The 21,931-nt window shown below is 44.2% G+C and overlaps 1 protein-coding gene across 1 annotated transcript in view; it reads right to left on the reverse strand.

Annotated features, from left to right (window-relative positions):
• Window positions 1-21,931, reverse strand: part of NAV1 (neuron navigator 1) — a 384,551-nt gene that overhangs the window by 124,413 nt on the left and 238,207 nt on the right. Inside the window, exon 6 of the mRNA XM_084853627.1 lies at window positions 5,989-6,354. Within this exon, the coding sequence (XP_084709753.1) occupies window positions 5,989-6,354 (366 nt within the window). The remainder of the gene's footprint in view (window positions 1-5,988; window positions 6,355-21,931) is intronic.

Here is a 21,931-nt window from a genome sequence, read left to right on the forward strand (position 1 = left end):
GATGTGGACCTGGCAACCCTAGAATCCATCCTAACTTTCTTTTGGGGCCCTACTGAGACTTGGAAATGGGCCCACAGGATTGCCTCCCAAACCTCATATCCATTAACAGTGAGCCTGTACTACTATCTCATGTGGAAATGAGACAGCTCCCCTGCAAGCGATTAAGCAATCAGGCTGTAACAGAAACATGGGCACAACGGGCAGCAGAGCCAATATAACAGCACTATTCAGAGAAGGAGAGGCCCGCAAATGGGGGTGTCAGATGTCCTGTATTTGAAGAGAATGTCCCTTAATTCAGAACATAGCAGAACCCCAGAACACCACAGCCATCTCCTTATTTCATAAGATCACAGCTCCATAGAAGTAGAGAATAAAAAATATAGTTGTTGTTTTAAAACAAACAAAAAAAGAAGACTGTCCCTTAGTTTTGAAATGTTGGTTTGGCAGTCCGTTTTACATAAAACTCCCACGGGATGACTCCCTGAGGCTTTCTCACCCACCTAGAATATGGGCTATGTATTATAACAGCAAGTCTTCTTTATCAAACCACTTGGGAGAAAGGGAGAGAAAGAGAGAGAAACGCCCACACAGAGCAAAGACTGACACATCGCTATGTTAGTCTGAATCCCACATCACCTGCTAAGAATTGTGGTTTGTCACCAGAGCCCTCAAACAGCTGGGGTTTTGCTTGCTTCAAGCTGTCATGTAACCAGCCAAACACCCTCTTTTATACTGTGACAAAATCGAGCACCAGAAATATTTATTTTCTCTTGCACTGAAACAGGAAACCTCCAATATACTAGGATTTTGGCATTAGGACAAGCTTGGGAGATGGGAGACTTATGAAGGAGAGAGGGGCTGGATTTTTATGGAACTGAATATAGGCCAAAACTGAGGACAGCATCCCAAAACCATCTATTTGGGGAAGGCAGGTTTTGAGAAGAAACACTGTCATGGAAACCTGAAATCCAAATGCATCCATCTGTCCATAAAGCAGTCTGGTACTACCACCAGCTATATCTGTTGCACAGCTCAAATGCTGGCTCACACATGCATGTTTATTCCTTGTTGATTTCAACATCAAACAATGACTTCATGTATGACTGTGTTACCACAAATCTGTCACCTGATGTCCCCTAGGACACAATACTTTTTCATGGAGCCTGTTCACACATACTCATCTACCTGTCATCAAGTGCAGAGCAGTCCAACAGTTTACAGGCATGTGTGAACCATCTCCAAGTCTAAAGTAAGTTCAAATCATGATATTATAGGGCCTGCTTCTGATATCTAGTGCCCTCTTTTTCTATGAGGAATCTCTTGCAATAGAGATAAGGTGTGTAGCATTTTCCCCTGCCCTGCTAATATCTCTTCAGCAGTTTATATGCAGAAATTAAGGAGGTGAAGTTTTTCCTAGCATGGATGAGGAAACCTTCACTTGCTTAAATTTCTGCATATCACATTGCTGTTGAAAGCCTAGGGGCAGTAAAAAAGTTGGCAACTTTAATTTGATACTACCCATTACCTGACATGAAACAGCCCTTCATCTCTCCAAATGGATTCCCCGACTTCAGCCTCACAGTATCTAGCTCTGTTCAGATTTATACTGTTAGTGATAAGTTCCATTATTTTAATATCCCAATAATAGCAACGTTAAGAGGCCTCACAGCTGGACTTGGGGCTTGTCACAATTACACATCTGCAGACCAGAGCTGTGGAATTAACAAGGACTCCCTACCATAGCTTTCCATGACATGTGAGTATTTTTAGGCCCAAGTCTACACCCCTTCCCTTGATGGAGCTCTGGGACTTTAAAAATCCCTCCAATGATAAATGGAAAACTCATGACATAATATCTCACTCTGTGAGTTTCCATCTCTCCCAAGCAGCGGGAGGTGAGCAGCCAAAAGAAAACAAGGCCAAAGGCCCTTCATTTCCAAACAACCCAACAATTCAGAGTATAATATTCAAATTAATGATAGAACCATGTAGCGACCAATGGCATGTTCCAAATATTAATAAATCTGCAGAAACCAAGGGATGAAATGACTCCTCATGGTAACATACAAAACCAGACTTGGAATATCCTCATCTATCATTGCACCCAAGCTCCAGTCAACATAGTAAATACCCAGGAGACTTCTGATGATCTTAGGAATGGTTTAGAAAGAACCACCTAAACATGTTGAGCTTTTCTACACAAGGCATTTATTGTGTGCTCATGATTCCTTATTCACAGTGGTTTACAGGTTTTTTAGACAACTTCGTGATCCTCCAGGTTAGCTTCTGTTTTTTTCAGAGCACTTTCCCAGAGAAAATGGGGTATTATTTCTCAAAGCACTGTTTCTCCTGGTATATTTGTGGTATTCCACTATAGCATAGGTCCACCTAAGAGATTATATAATGGAAAAGCAGGAAAGGAAAAGTTGTTTGCGTGGAGGTTGGATCATTATTCTGCAACAAAACTAAAGTAGATATAGCGATTAACAGCCTCATGTAGAAAAGTTCATTAACTATAGAGTTCCCAACAAAAGTTACTTTCCGAGATCCATTCTGGATTGGTCAGATGACCAAGCTCTTTCTTTCTTTCTTTCTTTCTTTCTTTCTTTCTTTCTTTCTTTCTTTGAGTTACCAGCTGACCTCTCCAGACTGGACCCCACTCAGCTTCTTTCATTACACTGAGAAAAAAAATGTAGGTGCTGTGTACAATCCTCTTTGTGTCTGATGATCTCAGACTACACTTTGGGTCAGTTTTATCTGGGTTACAGGGTGTTAAAAAGATATGTAAATTTAAGTGTCCTTAGTGAGATTTTTTTATGCCAGGCCCAATATGGTTTCAACTGACCAGGAAATATGAGGGCTCAATAAATTATAGGATCAGATCCTTCAGGCCCTTTCCACAAAAAATCATGGGAATAGCAGCACACTGATAAGCCATGCTGTATAATAACTCTATTAAAGAACTTAGATTTGCAGTGCTGGCAAAGAATTTGTTTAGTTCTTTTTTGCTGCTTTTCAGAACTAGCTTTCGTCCTATTAACATGTGGCAAGCTGCATGGAAAAGCTGCAATTAAGCCTCTGTATACAGAGTACTTTCTTATGACAAGCTATAGGGCTGCCAGATCACAACCTAGAAATCCTGCCTACCCCCTTAAAAGTTGCAAGACAGCACAAAAGGATACAACTACTGTGCCCCCCTTCCACTTCTTTCATCAGTTCCTTTGTCCACTCTCTTCCACAATCTTCTAAGAGGTAGGACTAGGTAGAGACTGGTAAAAGAGTGGGCTAGAGGTACAATGGTTGTGTCCTTTCCTTCTGTCTCAGAATTTTGAGGGCAAAGGCAGGATTTCCAGGTTATGATCTAGCAACCCTAAATAGAGTGCTGGTCTGGGTCAGTTTCATAGCACCAGAAAATACTTGATTTTCAACTAAAACAAGGTGTTGCTGCAACTTTACCAGGTCTGTGTTTGGGAACAACATGAAGCAATTGCCCAGGAAAACCAAGGAACCATTCTGTATTGCTGATCAAGGATAAAGCATTGTCAGAAGTAGGGATGTACGTATTTTGTTAAATCCATTCCGTCTGTGTTCCATGGATTGTCAGGCGTTTTTTACTCCATCGTCTATTCATTGACAGATATGGATGTTTTTCCGCTTCAGAAAAGTATGCAGAAAAATCCACCACAATTTACAGAAGGTTCATTGGCACGTAACATTTTACATATTTTTCTTAGCTCAGCATACAGTCAATGAGCAGAGTGCACAAAAAACAAACAAAAAAGAAAGTCTGCCACATGGCAGAGGCTGAAGAGAGATCAGAGATGTATAAAAAGTTGTGAGATTTTTTAAATGGTGTATATATCCATGTATTTTCCAGCAACATTGTATTTTTGTACGACTAAACTTGCATACACTTCTAGAAAATTAAAAAATGGTCCACAAATCCACGGAATTCATGCAACTCAGAAAAAGCCAGTCTGCTGCAGAATCCATGGGCTGGATTCACAGAAATCCGAACTCATTTCAATCCATTACAGATTTCTCAAACATCCATAGTCAGAAGTCACAAAACTTACCCAGAGCAGCTCTGTGTTTACCAAGATGGCTAGGTGGTGGGCAATCAAGTCCTAAAACATGGCATAGAAATCAATCTCTCTTCAGGTAATGTTTTTAGGATCTAGGATTATGGATCAGAATATATAGGATTATGGTGACTGGATAAATTTATTATATTACCAATAGACTGGATGAATTGGCACAAACACAAGCAAAACAATCACAGCGAGCAAGGTATTTTCTTGAGAAGTAATAATTAATCAAATCCTCTGTTGTTTTCTTATCTGTTCCCCTGTCTACAAAACATGCTTTCAAGAGGTGTATCCAGAGCTACTGTGGGTAGCAGACATTTGTTACTGACCCATCAGTGGAACAGCTTCATTGTTAAGTGAAGCAAAAATCCAAAAGTACAGCACAGACCAGGGGTACAGAATTTACTTCAGCCCAAGGGCCAAATCCTATTTTGGAGGAGCTCTCAAGGGCCACACTCCACTGGCGAGTGGGGCCAGTGGCAAAAGGGGTAGGGCCAAAATGCCAGGTTATTTTAGCTTAAAGCTCTTCCTGCCAGTAGCTAAGCCTGAGGAGGGGCATTTCAGCCTTTTAGAATGAGGGGGGCGGGAAACTCCACAGAAGCCGAGAAACCACCCAATGGTTGGTGGTTGGGGAAAAGGGGGTGAGGCCAAGGAAAGGGTGCATGGCCTTCTGGGAACCCTGGAGGGCTGGACCGGGACACCCGGAGGGCTGGATTTGGCCCCCAGACCTGAGATTCTGCACCCCTGGCATACACTATCACTCTGATTGGCCTTTGATATCACTATATAGAGAACATCTAATCCCTAGATTTATCTAGCTATCCATTCACCCCCATATGCATCCTCTGCTATCTATTTCCTCGCCAGCAAACAACTTGTGTCCCTCCTTTCTCTGCTCCTACAGAATCTATACAGCAATCGAAGACTGAAAATTCTGTCCATGGCTTATTTGTATCCCATTGTATCCAGTTTAAGCCAGACACCCTTTACCACCTCATCCATCTGCAAAACAGAATTTGCTTGCCTCAAGCCAATAACAAATACATGCTTTGTAGAAAGCAGCTTGCCACAAGCCAGAACTGGGTATTTGCTTTGTAGAAGCACTATACGCATGCCAAGTTTCCAGAACACAAACAAAACACCCTGGTCTCCAATGACTTCAGCAGGATGCATCACCTTGTCACAGCTCAACCTTGCTATTTGCTACTAGTGGTGTTCTCTTGGTAGCAAGTTAAGCGTCACCATGTACCATACTGGCAACTATAGTCACTGCAAAAACACTAATGTCCTCTGCCAAATGCATTAATATCCAGGGGGTGGAAAACAAGCCGTATCCCTTTCAGAATCAGAGAACCTATTTTGCTACGGCAGAGAGATGCTTAAAGTAAGATGGGCTGGACAAAGATAACCTTAGGTGGACAAAGATATTTCAGCTGAAGCTGCTGCATGAACATTCCAAGGCCGACTTCTGATGCTAAGCCATTAACTTTGGCTCTCTCTACACTAGCCTAAAATCCTGCATTTAAAATGGGGCTTTCTGCTTCCATTTTAAATGCAGGAACACGATGACTCCCTTTTTCACACACTTCCTTCCCCCCTCCTTCTCTCCATATTGGAGTCTTCCGTTATCTGTCATTGATCTCGCTCCTCTTCTTGCCGCTTTTACTCTTTTCATGGAGGAAACTGAAGTGGAACACAACGGGGTAATTTGATAGCTCATTATCTGCGATCTACTTAAAAATGGAACAAAGGGCATTTAGTGCAGGAAACGCCTTGAATGATCACGGCGTCATGTAAAGAGCCTGCAAACTTCCATGAAGAAGCCATCTCAATTGCAGGATAAGAGCTCAGTGTGAAGGAGCCCTTTGTGTATGTGTGATGCTCAAGCAGCAGTACTCACCCTGTGGTGATATCATCATCCTCGGTCATTGTTTTGCCCATTAAGTCACTGTCGCTCATGTACCCAGATTTGAGGTCGACGTCATCCACATCGAGCGACTCCACAAGTTCCAGGCGGGAAATGTGGCTGAGCTTGCTGGGGCTGCGCATGGGCATGGTGTGTGAATAATGAGCTCGCTCTCCATGCATGTACCAGCTGGGGGTGCCTTCTGAGCGGCAGCCCCCGCCCACCGAAGGGGCATCCCCAGCCTGCAGCCGGGGGCTGGACTGGCCATAGCGCCAGGAGAGGGGAGAAGAACGGTTTGACAGGCTGGACACGCTGCGGGGATTGGCTTCGTCGCTGTCATAACACGTCATCTCCAGAGAGCTGCAGGAATAGAGCAGAGAGGAAGATTTGAGGGCCAGAAGTGGAAAGAGGCAGGCAGATTCAGCCGGGCACTCCTGAAAGTTAAAACACCTAGAAGTAAGATGCATTCAGAATCACAATTCTTGGGAATATTAGCCTAAGATGGTACAGTCAGGCTGAAGCCAAGCTTGTGCACTAGGCCTAATGGGTGCAGGTAAAGCGCAAGTGCCAAGTGAATAAGACCAAGTCTCTACGCTTCTCTGACAGGCTACGAGATTCAGTACAGGACTGAGCTCCAGTACTTCAGGCTAATTTGCATAGGAAGGTGAACATTCTGTAAGCATAGCTCCCCAAGCCACTGCAGGATTGCAATAGGAGCAGCTGCACCTCCCATCATTCTTTCTACTCAATTATTAAAACATAGGTGTTCTGTTCCACAGCAATCTTGAGAACCTTAACTTATACCTCTATAGTATCTGACACCTGCGCTGAATGCCAAAGCCTGATTTTAAAGACAGAGACTAATAAAGGCCTAGGGGAGCCTTCCCCAACCTGGTGCCCTCCAGATGTGTTGGACTACAACTCCCATCATGGTATACCAACGCACCTCAAGGGCACCAGGTTGGGGGAGGCTGGCCGAGAGCATTGCTCCTGGCAAGTTAAACCAATACAGACAATGTTGCTGCACATGAGTGTATGGACAGGACCAAATCAAAAGACATGGTAGGGAAGCCTTCCATTCCACTTGTACACAGATGTAGCATGACTCAAGGCATGAGAAGACACAAAGTTTCTACTCTGTATTTCAGTGATTCCCACCCAATATGACCCTGGGCTGCCTGTAGGCATCTAGTTGCCCAGTGTGAGAAATAGGATGCTGGACTAAATAGGCCTTTGGTCTGATCTCACAAGGTTCCCTTTAGGTTCTTATGGAAGACTCCTCAAATTCAAACTCAAATCTGCCTGATGGAGCTCTTCCTCACAGTGGGATTCTGTGAGCCTTTGCCTTGCAAGCTTTTCCAATATTTTGGATCACCATGAATGCACAGTTCTCATTTGCTGCATGCACTCCAGGTATTTTCCATTGATGTCATGCCATTGGAGAGGATATTGCATATCCCTCACACTCAATGTGCTACATTTTATAGCTAGAGAAATGGGATTAGTTCTTCAACATGTGCATTATTTGCTATTGCTGTTTGGAATTTGGCTGAACGAGTGTCACAGATGCCTACTGGATATTGCTATTTCTGGTGGTCTGGATGGTGGCAACTCCGCACTCCATGCTCATGCCATCTGATAACTTCGCTATTTACTGTAACACTAAACTGAGCAATCTTCCACAGTACCTCTCCAGGAGTGGGGGTGCTCCTCAAGCCTTTGAAAAGGATGGCAACACGCTAACAAAACTACCTTTGCCACCATTCCCCTGCCAGTTCTTGAATCTTTTGCTTTTATTTTAGTTGCCAGAAGGCTGACCACACCTCCTCTCCAGTGCTGGCCTGCACTTCTACCCTGATATGTAATTTTCCTTTTAAAAGGGAGCAAATAGAAGTTCAGTTATCTATTCCTTCACACCCACTCAAGATCCATTATATGGAGACTGAGTGATGTCACGCTACTACTTTTTAATGGGGACTTGTGTGACTATCAAGCAAAGGCTAAAATTGAGTTAGGTCACACAATTCACCTGATCATTTGAATAACAGCCTACAGGGCACTTCAGCGCTCCATGTTATAGATGTAACCAGCAAGTTTAGAATTCAAGTTTCCCTCCCACTCCACACACCATGATATAAAAAGCAGGCTTGGAAACCAGTGTGTAAAGAGCATGAAAGTACTATCAACACAGCATTGCAGCATGTTGTGTTTCCATTACAAATAAAGGGCATCAGAGTTAATGGTCCTTGCTGATGCCCTGCTCCCAGGCATGCCTTCCATTTAGATTCAATAAAAGCAGTTACTGGACATCAAATATAAAGTGATGATTAAAACCATCTCTGGAATGGATTCACAGCTCCGGGAGAGATGAAGCTTGGCCTTGCAGACATGGTTTCAACAATTACACTAATGCACAAAAGTTGTCATATTAAACTGAAATTAAATGTGGGGTTTTGGCATTTTAATTGGGTGGGAAAGCCCACCTTCCAGGCCATTTCCAAGAGGGAAGTGCCCCTGCACTTTGATGTGGCACAGAGGAAATGGCAGTGTGTTTTGTAGAATACTAAACTTGGTGTCCACAAGAGGAATCTTAAAACTGGAGAAAGATTACCTTCCACCACCTAAAGGTGGGATTTAGGAGCTAAGGTGAGACTCTCCATCTAAAATAATCTCCAGCTTTGTTAATCTAGCATCTATCATACATATATGTTTTTTACTTCTGCTCTCTCCCTCAGGGAGACGCATGAGTTCTGCTTAGTGCTGGGACAGATCTGAGTAACTCCTGGCTTTTATATTTCCCCCCAAAATGGGGAACAGCCTTTGCTGTTTCTTTGTCCTAGTAGCCTTTGTCACAACCTAATATCTACTTTGCACCTTGCACATGTTAATTTAATTGACAATGCAATCCTATGCACATCTACCAGAAAGTGTGTCTCATGGAGTTCAATGCGACAATCCCAGGTAAGTGTTTATAGGATTGCAGCCTAAGTCTGAATAACACCTCCTACACTCATCTTAAGAGTGTTACAAACTGTAAACTTTGGAGCTTTTTCATCATGCCCAGCATTTTCCCTTTCCCACTCCTTTTTTTTTTTTCCCCCCAGTTTTGCTTAACATGCAGCCTGTAGAAGAGTTCTGGAGAACTCAAAAGCTTGCTCACAAGGTCTTTGTGAATAAAGGTATTGCTGCCGCTGGTAGATTTTAAGACATTCCAGCATTACTGAGGGCCCCCTGCTGGCAAAGATGCACACAGCACAGAGTATCGAGTACTTATTCCACCCTGGGGATTTCCACTAACATGCAGCATTGCCTTTCAGCTCCAACCTGATGGAGAGGTCACGAAGGCAGCACACTCCAAATTCTCAGTAGTAGAATCCCACCACTGCAGACCAGAGTGGTTGATTTTAGCAGTGCAGCACAGACCGGAGCAGATGAGATCTGCAGCATTAAGGAGTGGGTTACATTTGGCTCTTCTTGCACTGGGGCTGCTTGCTTGCCCTCAAGTATCAGCAGCTTTGCAGAAGAAGTCCCAATAGCAGGAAGTTAAAACTCATAATACACATGCCTGAAATACATGTTTTAAACAACAAGGTGTAACCATCCAGGAAGCCTGCCAATGGACAGCAGCAAGTTCACCAAACTTACTGCTCCCAAAATAGAGATTGTGTTCTAATGATTTGGAAGGACAGATACTGAAGCTGAAGCTCAAATATTTTGGCCACCTAATGCAAAGAGGAAACTCCCTGGAAAAGACCCTGATGCTGGGAAAGATTGAAGGCAAAAGGAGAAGGGGACGGCAGAGGATGAGATGGCTAGATAGCATCACCGATGCAATGAACATGAATTTGAGCACACTCCGGGAGAGGGTGGAGGACAGGAAGGCCTGGCGTGCTATGGTCCATGGGGGTCACAAAGAGTCGGACACGACTTAATGACTGAACAACAGCAACAACAACAGATGTGGTGGACTGCAACTCCCAGTATTTCCAGCCAACATGGCCTTGCTGGCTGGGAATGCTGGGTGTTGCAGTCCAACACATCTCATGGACACAAGATTGGGGAAGGCTGATTTAAACATTTCTTTACATAAAATAGCTGTAAGTTCTAATAGCCCACACCATCACCAGCCTGTTTTACACTAGTGGTCAGACTAGGAACATAGGAAGCTGTCTGGTGCTGTCTATTCTGATCAGCAGAGGTTCCCTAGGGTTTCAAGCAGGGATGCCAGAAAAAGCTAGGGTATGCTAGGTTTGGATTTTTACATGCAGCGAGTCATTTACAAGAGAGAAACTTCAAAATATGACCCACTCCACCCCACCCTACGACCTGCAGTCTGAAGTGATGCAAGTTCAGGAAGACCTCTACCACCTGGTTTTGTTGAATGTGAAGTTTTACCTTGAGCATTGATGAGACCTAATTTTGCCAGGATATCAGACCTGGAGGTGAAGGACAGGTCAAAGGGTGAAAGGTCAGCACCATCATCTGGGTGTTACCTTACTAAATATAATCCTTGCTCTACAGGTCCCTCTGATCTTTGTTTGCTTTTGACACTCTGTGATTCAGCTCTGGTCATAGGCTGTATTCTTCTGTTACATGGTTTAACCTTTTAGCAGAAATATGGGCGTGGCAGGACATGCCTCAATGTAATATGTTATTTTATGCACTGCATTCACACACAGTTTTGTCTTGTTTAAAGGAACTTCCCCAATGATTCCAGTCTAAAAATAATGCTGTATTATATCCTTAGCTTAGGATTGTCTTACCAGACTGACAACCAGGCTCTTCCAGACAGACAGATCTGCCTACAGCAGGAGTAGGCAACCTGGTTTTGGACTACAACTCCCATCAGGAGTACTCAGTTCTAGCTCAAGAATTGTGGGAGTTGTAGTCCAAAACATCCGGCAGGCACCAGGTTCCCTACCCCAAGCTCAATAAAAATCCCAAAGATTCCTACTGCTTCCACTGCACTATCATATGCAGGGGTGTAGTGGTAAGCATAGGCGCTTATCATGACAGTCCCCATAGGCGCTTATCATGACAGTCCCCATAGCCATGATCCCAAAGAAGAGTCCAAAATGCAGGCAGCTGTGTTGGTCTATTTGCCTGTGTGTGTATTATACATGCCTTTTGTAAACCTAATGGGTGTTAATTACTCATTCAAGACCAAGCCACCCCCAAATACTTTGCATTACAACAGGGAATAGTTCATAACAATATACTGTTGCTGGAAAAATCCATTCCCCCCCAGCTACTGTGAAGAATGCTACTAAGCTCAGAGGCTCGCCTGGTGCCTAAGTTGTGGTCTCTGCACCAGATGAAGACCTTATTTTCCTGATGTCTTAGGGAGGTGGCAGATGATGTCCTCATCCCTGCTAATCAAAAAGTCCCGGTGCTTCTATCCCATGATCCCTGGCTCCGCTACAGCACTGCTTATCAGGTAACAAACATACATTAACAAATACAATGAGGAGTCTTGTGGCACCATGAAGACTAGAAAATGTAGTAACACTCCATGCATCTGATGAAGTTGGCTACAGTCCATGAAAGCTTATGCCAGAATAAATGTGTAAGTCTTTAAGGTGCCACAATACTCTTTGTTGTTTTTGCTGCAATCGAATAACAAGGCTACCCCCTGGGAATACATTCACAAAACAACTATTCTGCACTGAAATGGTATTTGCAAACTAGTAGACTGCCCCAAGCACCACAAAGGCTGGATCTTGCCTGCCCTCCTCCCACCTACCTAAGGCCTAGTTCTCATCAAGATGGTAAACTTTTGTGTGGGCTATACTTCAGACTGCTGGGAAGGTCGATATGATTGAATGCTCATGCATACAAAAAAACAACAACCCTGTAATTCATTAGAACTCCTGAAGAGAACCCCCATGCATAAAACTGTATGCACAGGGGCTCTCTCCAGGTATTCTAATGGACATCTATAGCTTGGGGATGGAGCCTGTCTCCCCCACATGTGTGCATTCTACACATGCAATACTGTTGAAGGGGGCCAAGATGGTATGGGGCCACTCCCCAGACAGTCCATGCTTGTTCCTGTCACTGAATCACTTAGGTCTAGTCACCAAGTACCCTACCTCAACTGCAAGGGGAAAGGACCAAACCATGACCCAACAATGTTATAATGACAGTATCAGGCCAGGAACAGGAGGCAGAAACATGTGTAACTGCTAATTAAGTAATTAATTAATTAATTACATTTCTCTACCACCCAATAGCCAAAGCTGTCTGGCAGTCCACAACAATTAAAACCATAAAATACAACCTGATAAGATAAAATATAAAAGTGTAAAAGTTTAAAATTACAGTATAAAATAAAAACAAAAAAACAAAATAAAACCTAGCAGCAGTGCAACGACTTAAAATACAGTACCAGATTTAAGACAACAGAAACTGAAATACTAACATGCCTGGGAAAATAAGGTCTTCACCTGATGCCGAGACCACAACTTAGGCACCAGGTGAGCCTCTCCGGGGAGCTCCTTCTACAATTGGGGTGCCACAACAGAAAAGGCCCTCTTCTTTGTAGCCACCCACCTCACTTCATTTGCTCCATGTACTTGGAGAGCTCAGCTTGGAAATGCAGAGGCTTATCACATATTTGGTAAGCCAGGATGGTGGAAGAGACTCTTGTATAGCTTTTCTCAGCCTTGCAATCAGATACCTTGGTGTGGTGTGCACAGTTTGTACTGGCTTTGTTCCACGCACCTGCTCTGCCCAGTTGGTTTGGGGCCACACAGCCAGGCTCAATTGGCAGACCTTTTGTGTTTTGCCACATAAGCAGTCCTGAGGCCTGCAATTACATGTATTAAATCTGCCTCTGTGCTTGTTCTTTGAACTTCCTGCATAATCAGCTTCTGTGTCTTGCTTTCTGCACAAGACTCTGCTGTGTGTGCGTGTTTCTGCACACTTTACTACAGAAACTGGGCTTAAAATTTAGCTTCACGAGAAGTTGTTTCTTTTTTTTTTAATATGCCAGTTCTCATGGGTATGGAGAAAAGTCTGAAACTGCATAGAAACATCTGCTGAAATCTGAGAAAATAAAATGGAGTTTGGGTGGGCTTCCATACCCATCTCCCATGTGGCTCTTTAACCTTATATTGCTAAACCTATAAGTCATGTTCCACTTACTCCTTAACTGCCACCAGTCTAGTTTACTCCAAAATATTTTTCAGTATAGAGTTCTCCATTCCCTGGCCATGTATGTTAAGCACTGCATTCTAGATAAATGTACTACACTAACATACAGGATCCAGCAGTTGCATTTCCAGCCTGTTGGAATCTCTAGCTGCTTCTGTACATGACCTCCACATACCCACAGTGACCTGCTGTGTGCTTAGTCAAGGCATGATTGGCTTGTACTTGCTTCATGTAGGACCAGCCGTCATAGAATCATAGAATAGTAGGGTTGGAAGGGGCCTACAAGACCATCGAGTCCAACCCCCTGCTCAATGCAGGAATCCAAGTCAGAGCATCCCTGACAGATGGCTGTCCAGCCTCATCTTGAATGCCTCCAGTGTGGGAGAGCCCACTACCTCCCTAGGTAATTGGTTCCATTGTCATATTGCTCTAATAGTCAGGAAGCTTTTCCTGATGTTCAGCTGGAATCTGGCTTCCTGTAACTTGAGCCCATTATTCCGTGTCCTGCATTCTGGGATGATCGAGAAGAGATCCTGGCCTTCCTTTCAGTGACAACCTTTCAAGTACTTGAAGAGCGCTATCCTATCTCCCCTCAGTCTTCTCTTCTCAAGGCTAACCATGCCCACTTCTTTCAGTCTCTCTTCATAGGGCTTTGTTTCCAGTCCCTGATCATCTTTGTTGCCCTCCTCTGAACCCTCTCCAGTTTGTCTGCATCCTTCTTAAAGTGTGGTGCCCAGAACTGGACACAGTACTCCAGATGAGGCCTAACCAGTGCTGAGTAGAGGGGGACTAGTACTTCCCGGGATTTGGAAGCTATGCTTCTATTAATACAGCCCAAAAGAGCATTTGACTTTTTTGCAGCCACATCACATTGTTGGCTCATATCCAGCTTGTGATCAACAATTCCAAGATCCTTCTTCCTTGTAGTGTTGTTGAGCCATGTATCCCCCATCTTGTAACTGTGCCTTTGGTTTCTTTTTCCTAGGTGCAGAACTTGGCAGTTATCCCTATTAAATTCCTTTCTGTTGTTTTCTGCCCAGTGCTCCAGTCTATCAAGATCACTTTGAATTTTGTTTCTGTCTTCCAAGGTATTAGCTATCCCACCCAATTTTGTGTCATCTGCAAATTCGATCAGCATTCTCTGCACCTCCTCATCCAAGTCATTAATAAAAATGTTGAAGAGCACCAGGCCCAGGATTGAGCCCTGTGGTACCCCGCTCATTACCTCTCCCCAGTTTGAGAAGATCCTATTGATAAGCACTCTTTGAGTCCGATTCTGTAGCCAACTGTGGATCCACCGGATCGTTGTTTCATCTAGCCCACTTTGAGCTAGTTTGCTCATCAGGATATCATGGGGCACTTTGTCAAAAGCTTTGCTGAGGTCAAGGTATTTTATGTCCACAGCATTCCCACAGTCCACAAGGGAGGTGACCTGATCAAAAATGAGATCAGATTTGTCCGGCAGGACTTGTTCTTGACAAATCCATGTTGGCTTCAAGTAATCATTGCATTGTTTTCAAGGTGCTTACAGATGGATTGCTTTATAATCTGCTCCAGAATTTTCCCAGGGATTGATGTCAGGCTGACTGGTCTGTAGTTCCCACATTCCTCCTTTTTACCTTTTTTGAAGATAGGAACAACATTAGCCTTCCTCCAGTCATTGGGCACTTCACCCGTCCTCCATGATTCCTCAAAGATAATAGACAGCGGTTCTGAGAGTTCTTCTGCCAGTTCCTTTTTTATTCTAGGGTGCAGTTCATCTGGCCCTGGAGATCTGAACTCATTCAAAGTAAGTAGGTGTTCCTTGACCAAATGCCTATCGATCTCAAGCTGCAATCCTGCCCCTTCAGCCTGTACTTCGCCTTTGCCAGGGGGGTCATAGACCCTCTTTTGGGAGAAGACTGAGCCAAAGTAGGAAAGGAATTGATCACTTCTGCTTTTTCTTTGTCATCTGTTATCATTTTGCCATCCTTATTTAATAGTTAAACCACCGTTTCTTTCCTCTGTCTTTTACTATGCACGTAGCTGAAGAAAGCTTTTTTGTTGCTTTTAGCATCCCTCGCTAACCTCAGCTCATTCTCAGCTTTAGCCTTCCTGATGCTATCCCTGCAATTCTGTGCTACCTGCCTTCCTTTGTTGCTTGGCCTTCTTTCCACTTCCTATATGTGTCCTTTTTTGTTTTCAGGTCATCTCTAAGCTTTTTGTGAAGCCACATTGGCTTCTGTTGTCTCCCACCTTTTCTTCTTGTTGGAATTGTTTGTAATTGTGCCTTGAGCATTTCCTTTTTAAAAAACTCCCACCCATCTTGGACTCCTTTTCTTGTTAAAAGTCGTTTGCCATGGGACCTTACTTATCATTGTTCTGAGTTTATTAAAATCAGCTTTCCTAAAATTCAGGGTACGGGCTTGGCTACACTCTGCTTTTGCTTCCCTTAGAACCATGAACTAAAGTATAACATGGTCGCTTTCCCCCAAAGTTCCTGTAACTGCTACTTTACCCACTAAGTCCCCTCTGTTGGTTAGGATCAAGTCAAGGGTAACCAATCCGCTAGTTCCTCCCTCCACTTTCTGTAGGAGGAAGTTATCAGCAACGGAAGTCAGGAATTTCCTGGAGGGGGCATGTTTTGCAGAATTTGTCTCCCAACAAATATCGGGGAAATTGAAGTCCCCTATTACTACTACATCATGCTTCCTTGAAACATTGGCTATTTGCTTTTCAAAAGTTTCATCCTCGTCTTCTCCTTGATTGGGTGGCCAGTAGTAGACTCCGACCACCATGTTCCTTTTCTTCTTCGCTCCATTTATTTTAACCCAGGTGCTCTCGATGGGGCTACCAAGCTTATCCTCCTGTATTTCTGTGCAGAGATAAGTATTTTTAACATATAGTGCAACCCCACCTCCCTTTCTGTTCCCCCTGTTCTTTTTGAACACAGTTATATCCTCCAATTGCTATCTTCCAACCATGGGAGTCATCCCACCAAGTCTCAGTTTACTTATCAAGTCATAATTTCCCTCCTGTATTAAGAGTTCAAGTTCGTTCTGTTTGTTTCCCATACTCTGGGCATTAGTGTATAGACATCGAAGACCATGTGCTTTATAGTCTGGCTTTCTTCCTATGTGTTTGTGAAGACTATTATTGGGCACTATTAGAGCTGTTCTCTCCATTGTGGTGCATGAGCCTTCATCCATTGTTACTCCCAACTTTATGTCTCCCTTCCCCGTAGGATTCAGTTTAAAGCCCTCCTGATGAAGTTCTTCATGCTGTGGCCAAACACATTCTTCCCAGCCCTTGTGAGGTGCAACCCGTCCCTTGCCAACAGCCCATCTTCCAGGAAGTATAGCCAGAATCCAAATCTCTCTTGTCAGCACCACCTTCATAGTCAGTCGTTCACCCAGACTATTTTTCTTTCCCTTTCTATCCCTCTTCTAACTACTGGAAGATGGATGAAAAAACTATCTGGGCCCCAAAGTTCTTGAGTTTCCTTCCCAAAGCTTCAAAGTCTGACGTGATTTCTTCATAGCTCTGCTTGGTGGTATCATTTGTTCCCACATGGATGAGAAGAAAGGGATACCTGTCAGTGGGCTTTATGAGTGCAAGCAACCCTTCAGTCACATCTCTAATCCATCCTCCTGGGCGACAGCATACCTGGCGAGTCCACGGGTCTTCATGACATACTTGGGTTTCAATCCCATGCAGCAAGGAGTCTCCCACTACTACTACTCTTCTCTTCTTGTAGCTGTAGGCCTTGGTTTCATCACCTCTGCTTGGCTGACCTTCAGCCTCTTGCTCGCTCTCATGGAGGTTCCCCTGTGATTCTTCCTCTGCAGGCTGTCCTCCATTCTCATCCTCAAGTACCTGGAAACAGTTCCCTAGTTCCACTGCCTCCACTGGTGCCGAGTGTCTTCTAGTTCTTCTGCTCCTAACTGTCACCCTTTTCCAAGGAGTCTCTACTTCATTTTTCCTCACCTCAGCAGTTTCCTCTTCTGCCTCATCTTGCTGTTGCTCTTCTACCTTCTGTTCTTTGCTTTGCTGCTGTAGTTCCCCCATTCTGTCCAAGAACTCTTCGTGTTCTCTTATTCCCTGGAGGGTCGACACTCACCGCTCCGGTCCTCTTACTTTTTCTTCCAGCAGCGTGATCAACTTGCGCTTGTTGCACGTATAGGCCGTGTTGTTCTCAGGCAAGAAAACAAACATGGCACACACCTTGCAGGTCACCACTGGAGAGTCTTGTCCTTCCATAGTCTCTTTTCCCATTTTGTGTCTAGCTTCCTGGTTGTTCTAGAGTAGCCTGTGCCAGGTCCTCTACTCACTCTTTGCCTTTGTCTCCTTTGTCTCTTCTGCCACTGCACTGCCTTATGACTGAGGAGCCCAGCGCAAGAGGGGGGAAACTTCCAGCACAGCAACCTGCATGAGTCAGAGGCCTGATGAGAACATAAGCTAACCTATTGCTAAATTTTGCTTATTTCTACCATATCTCAGTACATGAACCTCCCTAAACAAAGACCTTTGTTTGATCGTCACATTATCCTTGGAGTAAGCCCCACCGAAATCAATTCCAAGTATATATGCATAAGTTTGTATCTAACTGGCTTTCAAAATGCTATTTCCTGGGTATTAGAATGAAGTGAACTTATCACTTTGGGGTACCTTAGCTCGTACTGAACAATGATTCTGATCCAGTCTTCCCCAACCTGGTGCCCTCTGGATGTGCTGGACTACAATTCCCAGCATGCCCCAGCTAGCTCTAGCATTCCTGCTGGCCAGGTGGTAATGATTATAGGCAAGAAAGTTCAAAGCAGTGAAATTAGCTGGGGCAGGGGGTGTGAATAAAAGGTATACTGGCAATCTGGGGCAATGTGTTTGATCACTGGATGTTCATTACTAGCCCTTGGATCACTGGGTTTAGTGGCTAGAATGTTGGGCTTAGATCAGGTTCAAATCCTTGCTCAACCAGGAAGCTCACCCTATGACCAGCCTCACCTACCACTCAAGCATTATTCTATACCACTTTGAGAAACCTGGATGAAGAGCAGGATAAAATATGAATGAATGGATGCCTGATGGGCAAGGGCACAAATGCATCTGTTATACATCTTTAAAGAAACTGATGGCCTCAGGCCTGTTTTGCAGAAGGAGCATGTAGCTATAAGTTTGCACAGACACTTCCTTGCACCGTTGGCTATTTATGATATTTCTGTCTCTGCATGAGCACATCGTGTCTTGTATCCCCACTTTCCCTGTGCATTCTGAGCTGGCCTCCCCAAGTCTTCCTGGGGAGTTCATCCCCTTTACCTTGCTTTGCTTCTCAGCTAGCCCAGCTCTCCCAAGTCTAGCTTTTCTCTATGATTAACTAATACCTTGGCTTTATTCCATGAAGCAACCTCCCCTGATCCAAACCTCTCCACATTTAGCAAAGCAAATCAACTGGAAGCCGCCCAGCATTCCTCCCCTTGCTGCAGTGACTCATCTGGGTGGGGTTCATTAGGAGTGAGGCAGGCAGCGTGAGACTCTCATTCTGCAGCATGCACCACCAGCGGAAACATTTTTGGGTGGGGGTAAAAGACAGGGAGAGAAGACAGAGAAAGTTGAGCAGCAGTTGGATGGGGGGCGGGGGACTGCATTCGGAGGAGCAGTCTATCATTACATGCAGCTGGCTTAGTATTTATAAACTGTCCATAATCAGCATTAATCTTTGGATTTATGCATAAAACAGTGACTTGCTCCAGGTGGCTCACAATAATGTCAAGCCCAGCCCGGTGGTAACAGGAACTTACATTCATGTGGTGGCTCTGTGGGAAAGACGTTAGAACTGCACTGTCAGGAACAGAAGCCTTACTGCTAGGAGCCTTTCTGTCCTTTTCAAACCAGTGTGGTGCAGTGGTTAGAGTGCTGGACTGGGTCTTGGGAGATCCAGGTTCTAGTCCCCACATGGCCATGAAGCCCACTGGGTGACTTTGGACCAGTCACTGACTCTCAACCTAACCTACTTCATAGGGTCATTCTGAGGATAAAATGGAGAGGAGGAGGACCGTGTAAGCCACCTTGGGCTCCTTGCAAGAGGAAAAGGGCGGGATATAAATTTAATAATAAATATATAAATAAAAATCCTGTCCCATTTCCCTATCAGCTTCCCTAGGTAAAACTCAGGATGCAGCTTAGGATCCCAGTGAGAACTATGGAGACGAAGAGCAGAAGTACGCACAGAGTGGTCCCTGTTTCCCTCATTCCCTGGTGCTGAGTGACAGCCTGGTCACAAATTCCATGTACTCAGCTCAGCGAATGAGCTCACCTTGCCAGCCAATGTCTAATCCCAGCCCCTTCCAAATTACAATGATATGGACATGCATACACGCTGCTGAGGTTTGCTCACTGGAAGTCCAAAAAGCTGCTGTCACTGCATTAGCTCATTTGGACAGTAGAAAGCCAAGGGAAAGTTTTATTACAGAGCAGCCGCTGCCAGTGCCCTTTGCTGGGACAATTCCACAGCGTGGCACTAATGCTACTCCTGCCCTTAAAGGAACAGGGATCCTTTGTGAATTATGACACCATGTCTCACTCGGGATGAGCTTCCCGCTCCACTCAAATCTCTCAAAAAGAGTAAACAAGACTAATTGAGCCAATGGTAACAGATGTTTGAAAGGAAGCTTTGGAGAGTGATGGACATGCTTGACATAAAACACAAGGGTTTGAGTTTGGAGCTCTGAAACTGAATCTATTCTGTTCTGAGCTGCTTCCCCAAAAATTCACATTGATTTAAATAAACAAATAGGGATGACCTGAATCCCTATCCTCCAGAGTACACCCTCCAGAGTACATCCTCCAGAGTACACCCCAGATTCAGGGGTTCTGAAAGATGTGATCATGGCATGGCACCAATGGTTTAGCTTTCTGCCATTCTTTCCATTTGGATTTCCAAGCTTTGTAAAGACCACTGCATATGCTCAGTTTGCTATCAGTGCAGCTTCCCATTCCTTCCATTTGTTCATATGTGTGGCTTTTTTCCTTTCAGGTAAGCCATCCGCATGATTGTGTGCATCAAAACACAGTTTTTTAAAAGTATGATTGCATCAGCATTCCTCTCACTTAATAGGAAGTGCAGCACTTGAATTAAAGCTTCTTTGCTGTCCTTCATAATGCTCATTTTAGAAATTATTTCCTCCATCCCCTTGCCACCTACTTGTGTTCAGCTCTCCAGGTGCACAAACACTGAAAAGTCCCGTCCCACCCACTTTCCCTCCTGCTGCTCTATTTTAGAATCACAGAGTTGGAAGTGACCATTTAGGTCATCGAGTCCAATCCCTTGCTCAGTGTATCCCATTTTAAAGCATCCCTGACAGAAGGCTGTCTAGTCTCTGCTTAAATATCTCCAGTGATGGAGAGCCCACCACCTCCCTAGGCAGTTGGTTTGCATGTTTAACTAAAGTAAGAACTGATGTGATTCAAGGTACCAAGTTCCCAGTGACTGCCCTATAATAAACTGGGAACTATAAGCCTGGAGTTTTCTAAAGAAAAGCTGGAATTTCAATGTGCATGATCACTCATGAATGTGGCTTACCTGGAAGGGGAAAAATAATGCAAATGAACAGAAAGAATGCACCAATTATAAAAGGAATTATAGAGAGTTCTGTATGAGCAAATGAAAGACAGGCAGAGTGGGAAATCCAGGACTGCCAATCTATGGAAGGCTTGCTGAGCAGGCAAAATTTGTCCACTCCTAGAGGCACAGGCACAATCCATAAAAGCTTTTGCTTAGTTGAAGGTTGAGTCATGCCTTGTTGCAGTTGGGTACATTGGTGAAACAGCTCACTTCACCACATACGTATCTAGATGTAACAGATTGACTAAGCTCACATTACATCATGCTGCAAGGATTTTACAATTTGGCCCTCAGTCTTTTGTTGTTGGGGCTGCAGTGAACCCTCAAAATGTAGCACTGGATGTAAAAGAATTGAAGAGATGTGTCATCCAACAAACATGTGATCTGTCCTGTTCATCTCACCGAGAATTATCCCAGTGAAAGGCTATTTTAAATGACAATCAGATCTTGGAACTCAGACAGTCTTGAAGGAAGGAAGAAACAGGGAAAGTAACAGAACTGTGTAATTTACAAAGAATGCTTACAGGTGGAGGGCTCCTAGTGTTACAAATCAAAAGCCATTGTGCAGCTATTCCATCTTTTCCTCCTTAATGGATTTTTCTCTGGTAAGAAAAAAAGATGGAAGAAACAATGGGAAAACATGGAAAGGCTACAAATGGAAGATGATATCATCTGGGCCTCCTGTAAATTCTGGGAATGAGGCAGGGCGATTGCACAGTAAAAATCTCATCTGGAAGCACTCATAGACAAAGACTAGAAGTAAAATCTTACAAGCTGGTGGCATTTATGAGAGAGAAAAAAACACTTTGCTTTTCTCCCCAGTGAAAAAGGGACCAACTTCAATTAACAATGCTTCCCTCTGCTGAGGAGAAGGCTTGAGAAGGGGGAAATTATGTAGCTTGAGGCAGGAACATTGCAGCTGGGTTGCTGGATCTCCAGCTGGGATTAATGTGGCAGGAACCAAGCTTCTGAAAAGAATTGCAGAGGTTAGTTCTTCAGAAGCATAGCCCCTTTTAATATAAGAAGAGCCACGCTGGATCAGACCAAAGGTGTATCTGTCCAGCATTCTGCACCCACAGTGGCCAACCAGATGCCTGTGGAAAGCCCACAAGCAGAACATGAGCACAACAGCACCCTCCTGCTCATGTGCTCCAGCAACTGATCCTGAGAAGCATACTGCCTGTG

This window comes from Heloderma suspectum, chromosome 4, assembly GCF_057233095.1.
Source record: "Heloderma suspectum isolate Gila_16-S chromosome 4, 16-S_ref, whole genome shotgun sequence".
Classification (NCBI taxonomy): domain Eukaryota; kingdom Metazoa; phylum Chordata; class Lepidosauria; order Squamata; family Helodermatidae; genus Heloderma; species Heloderma suspectum.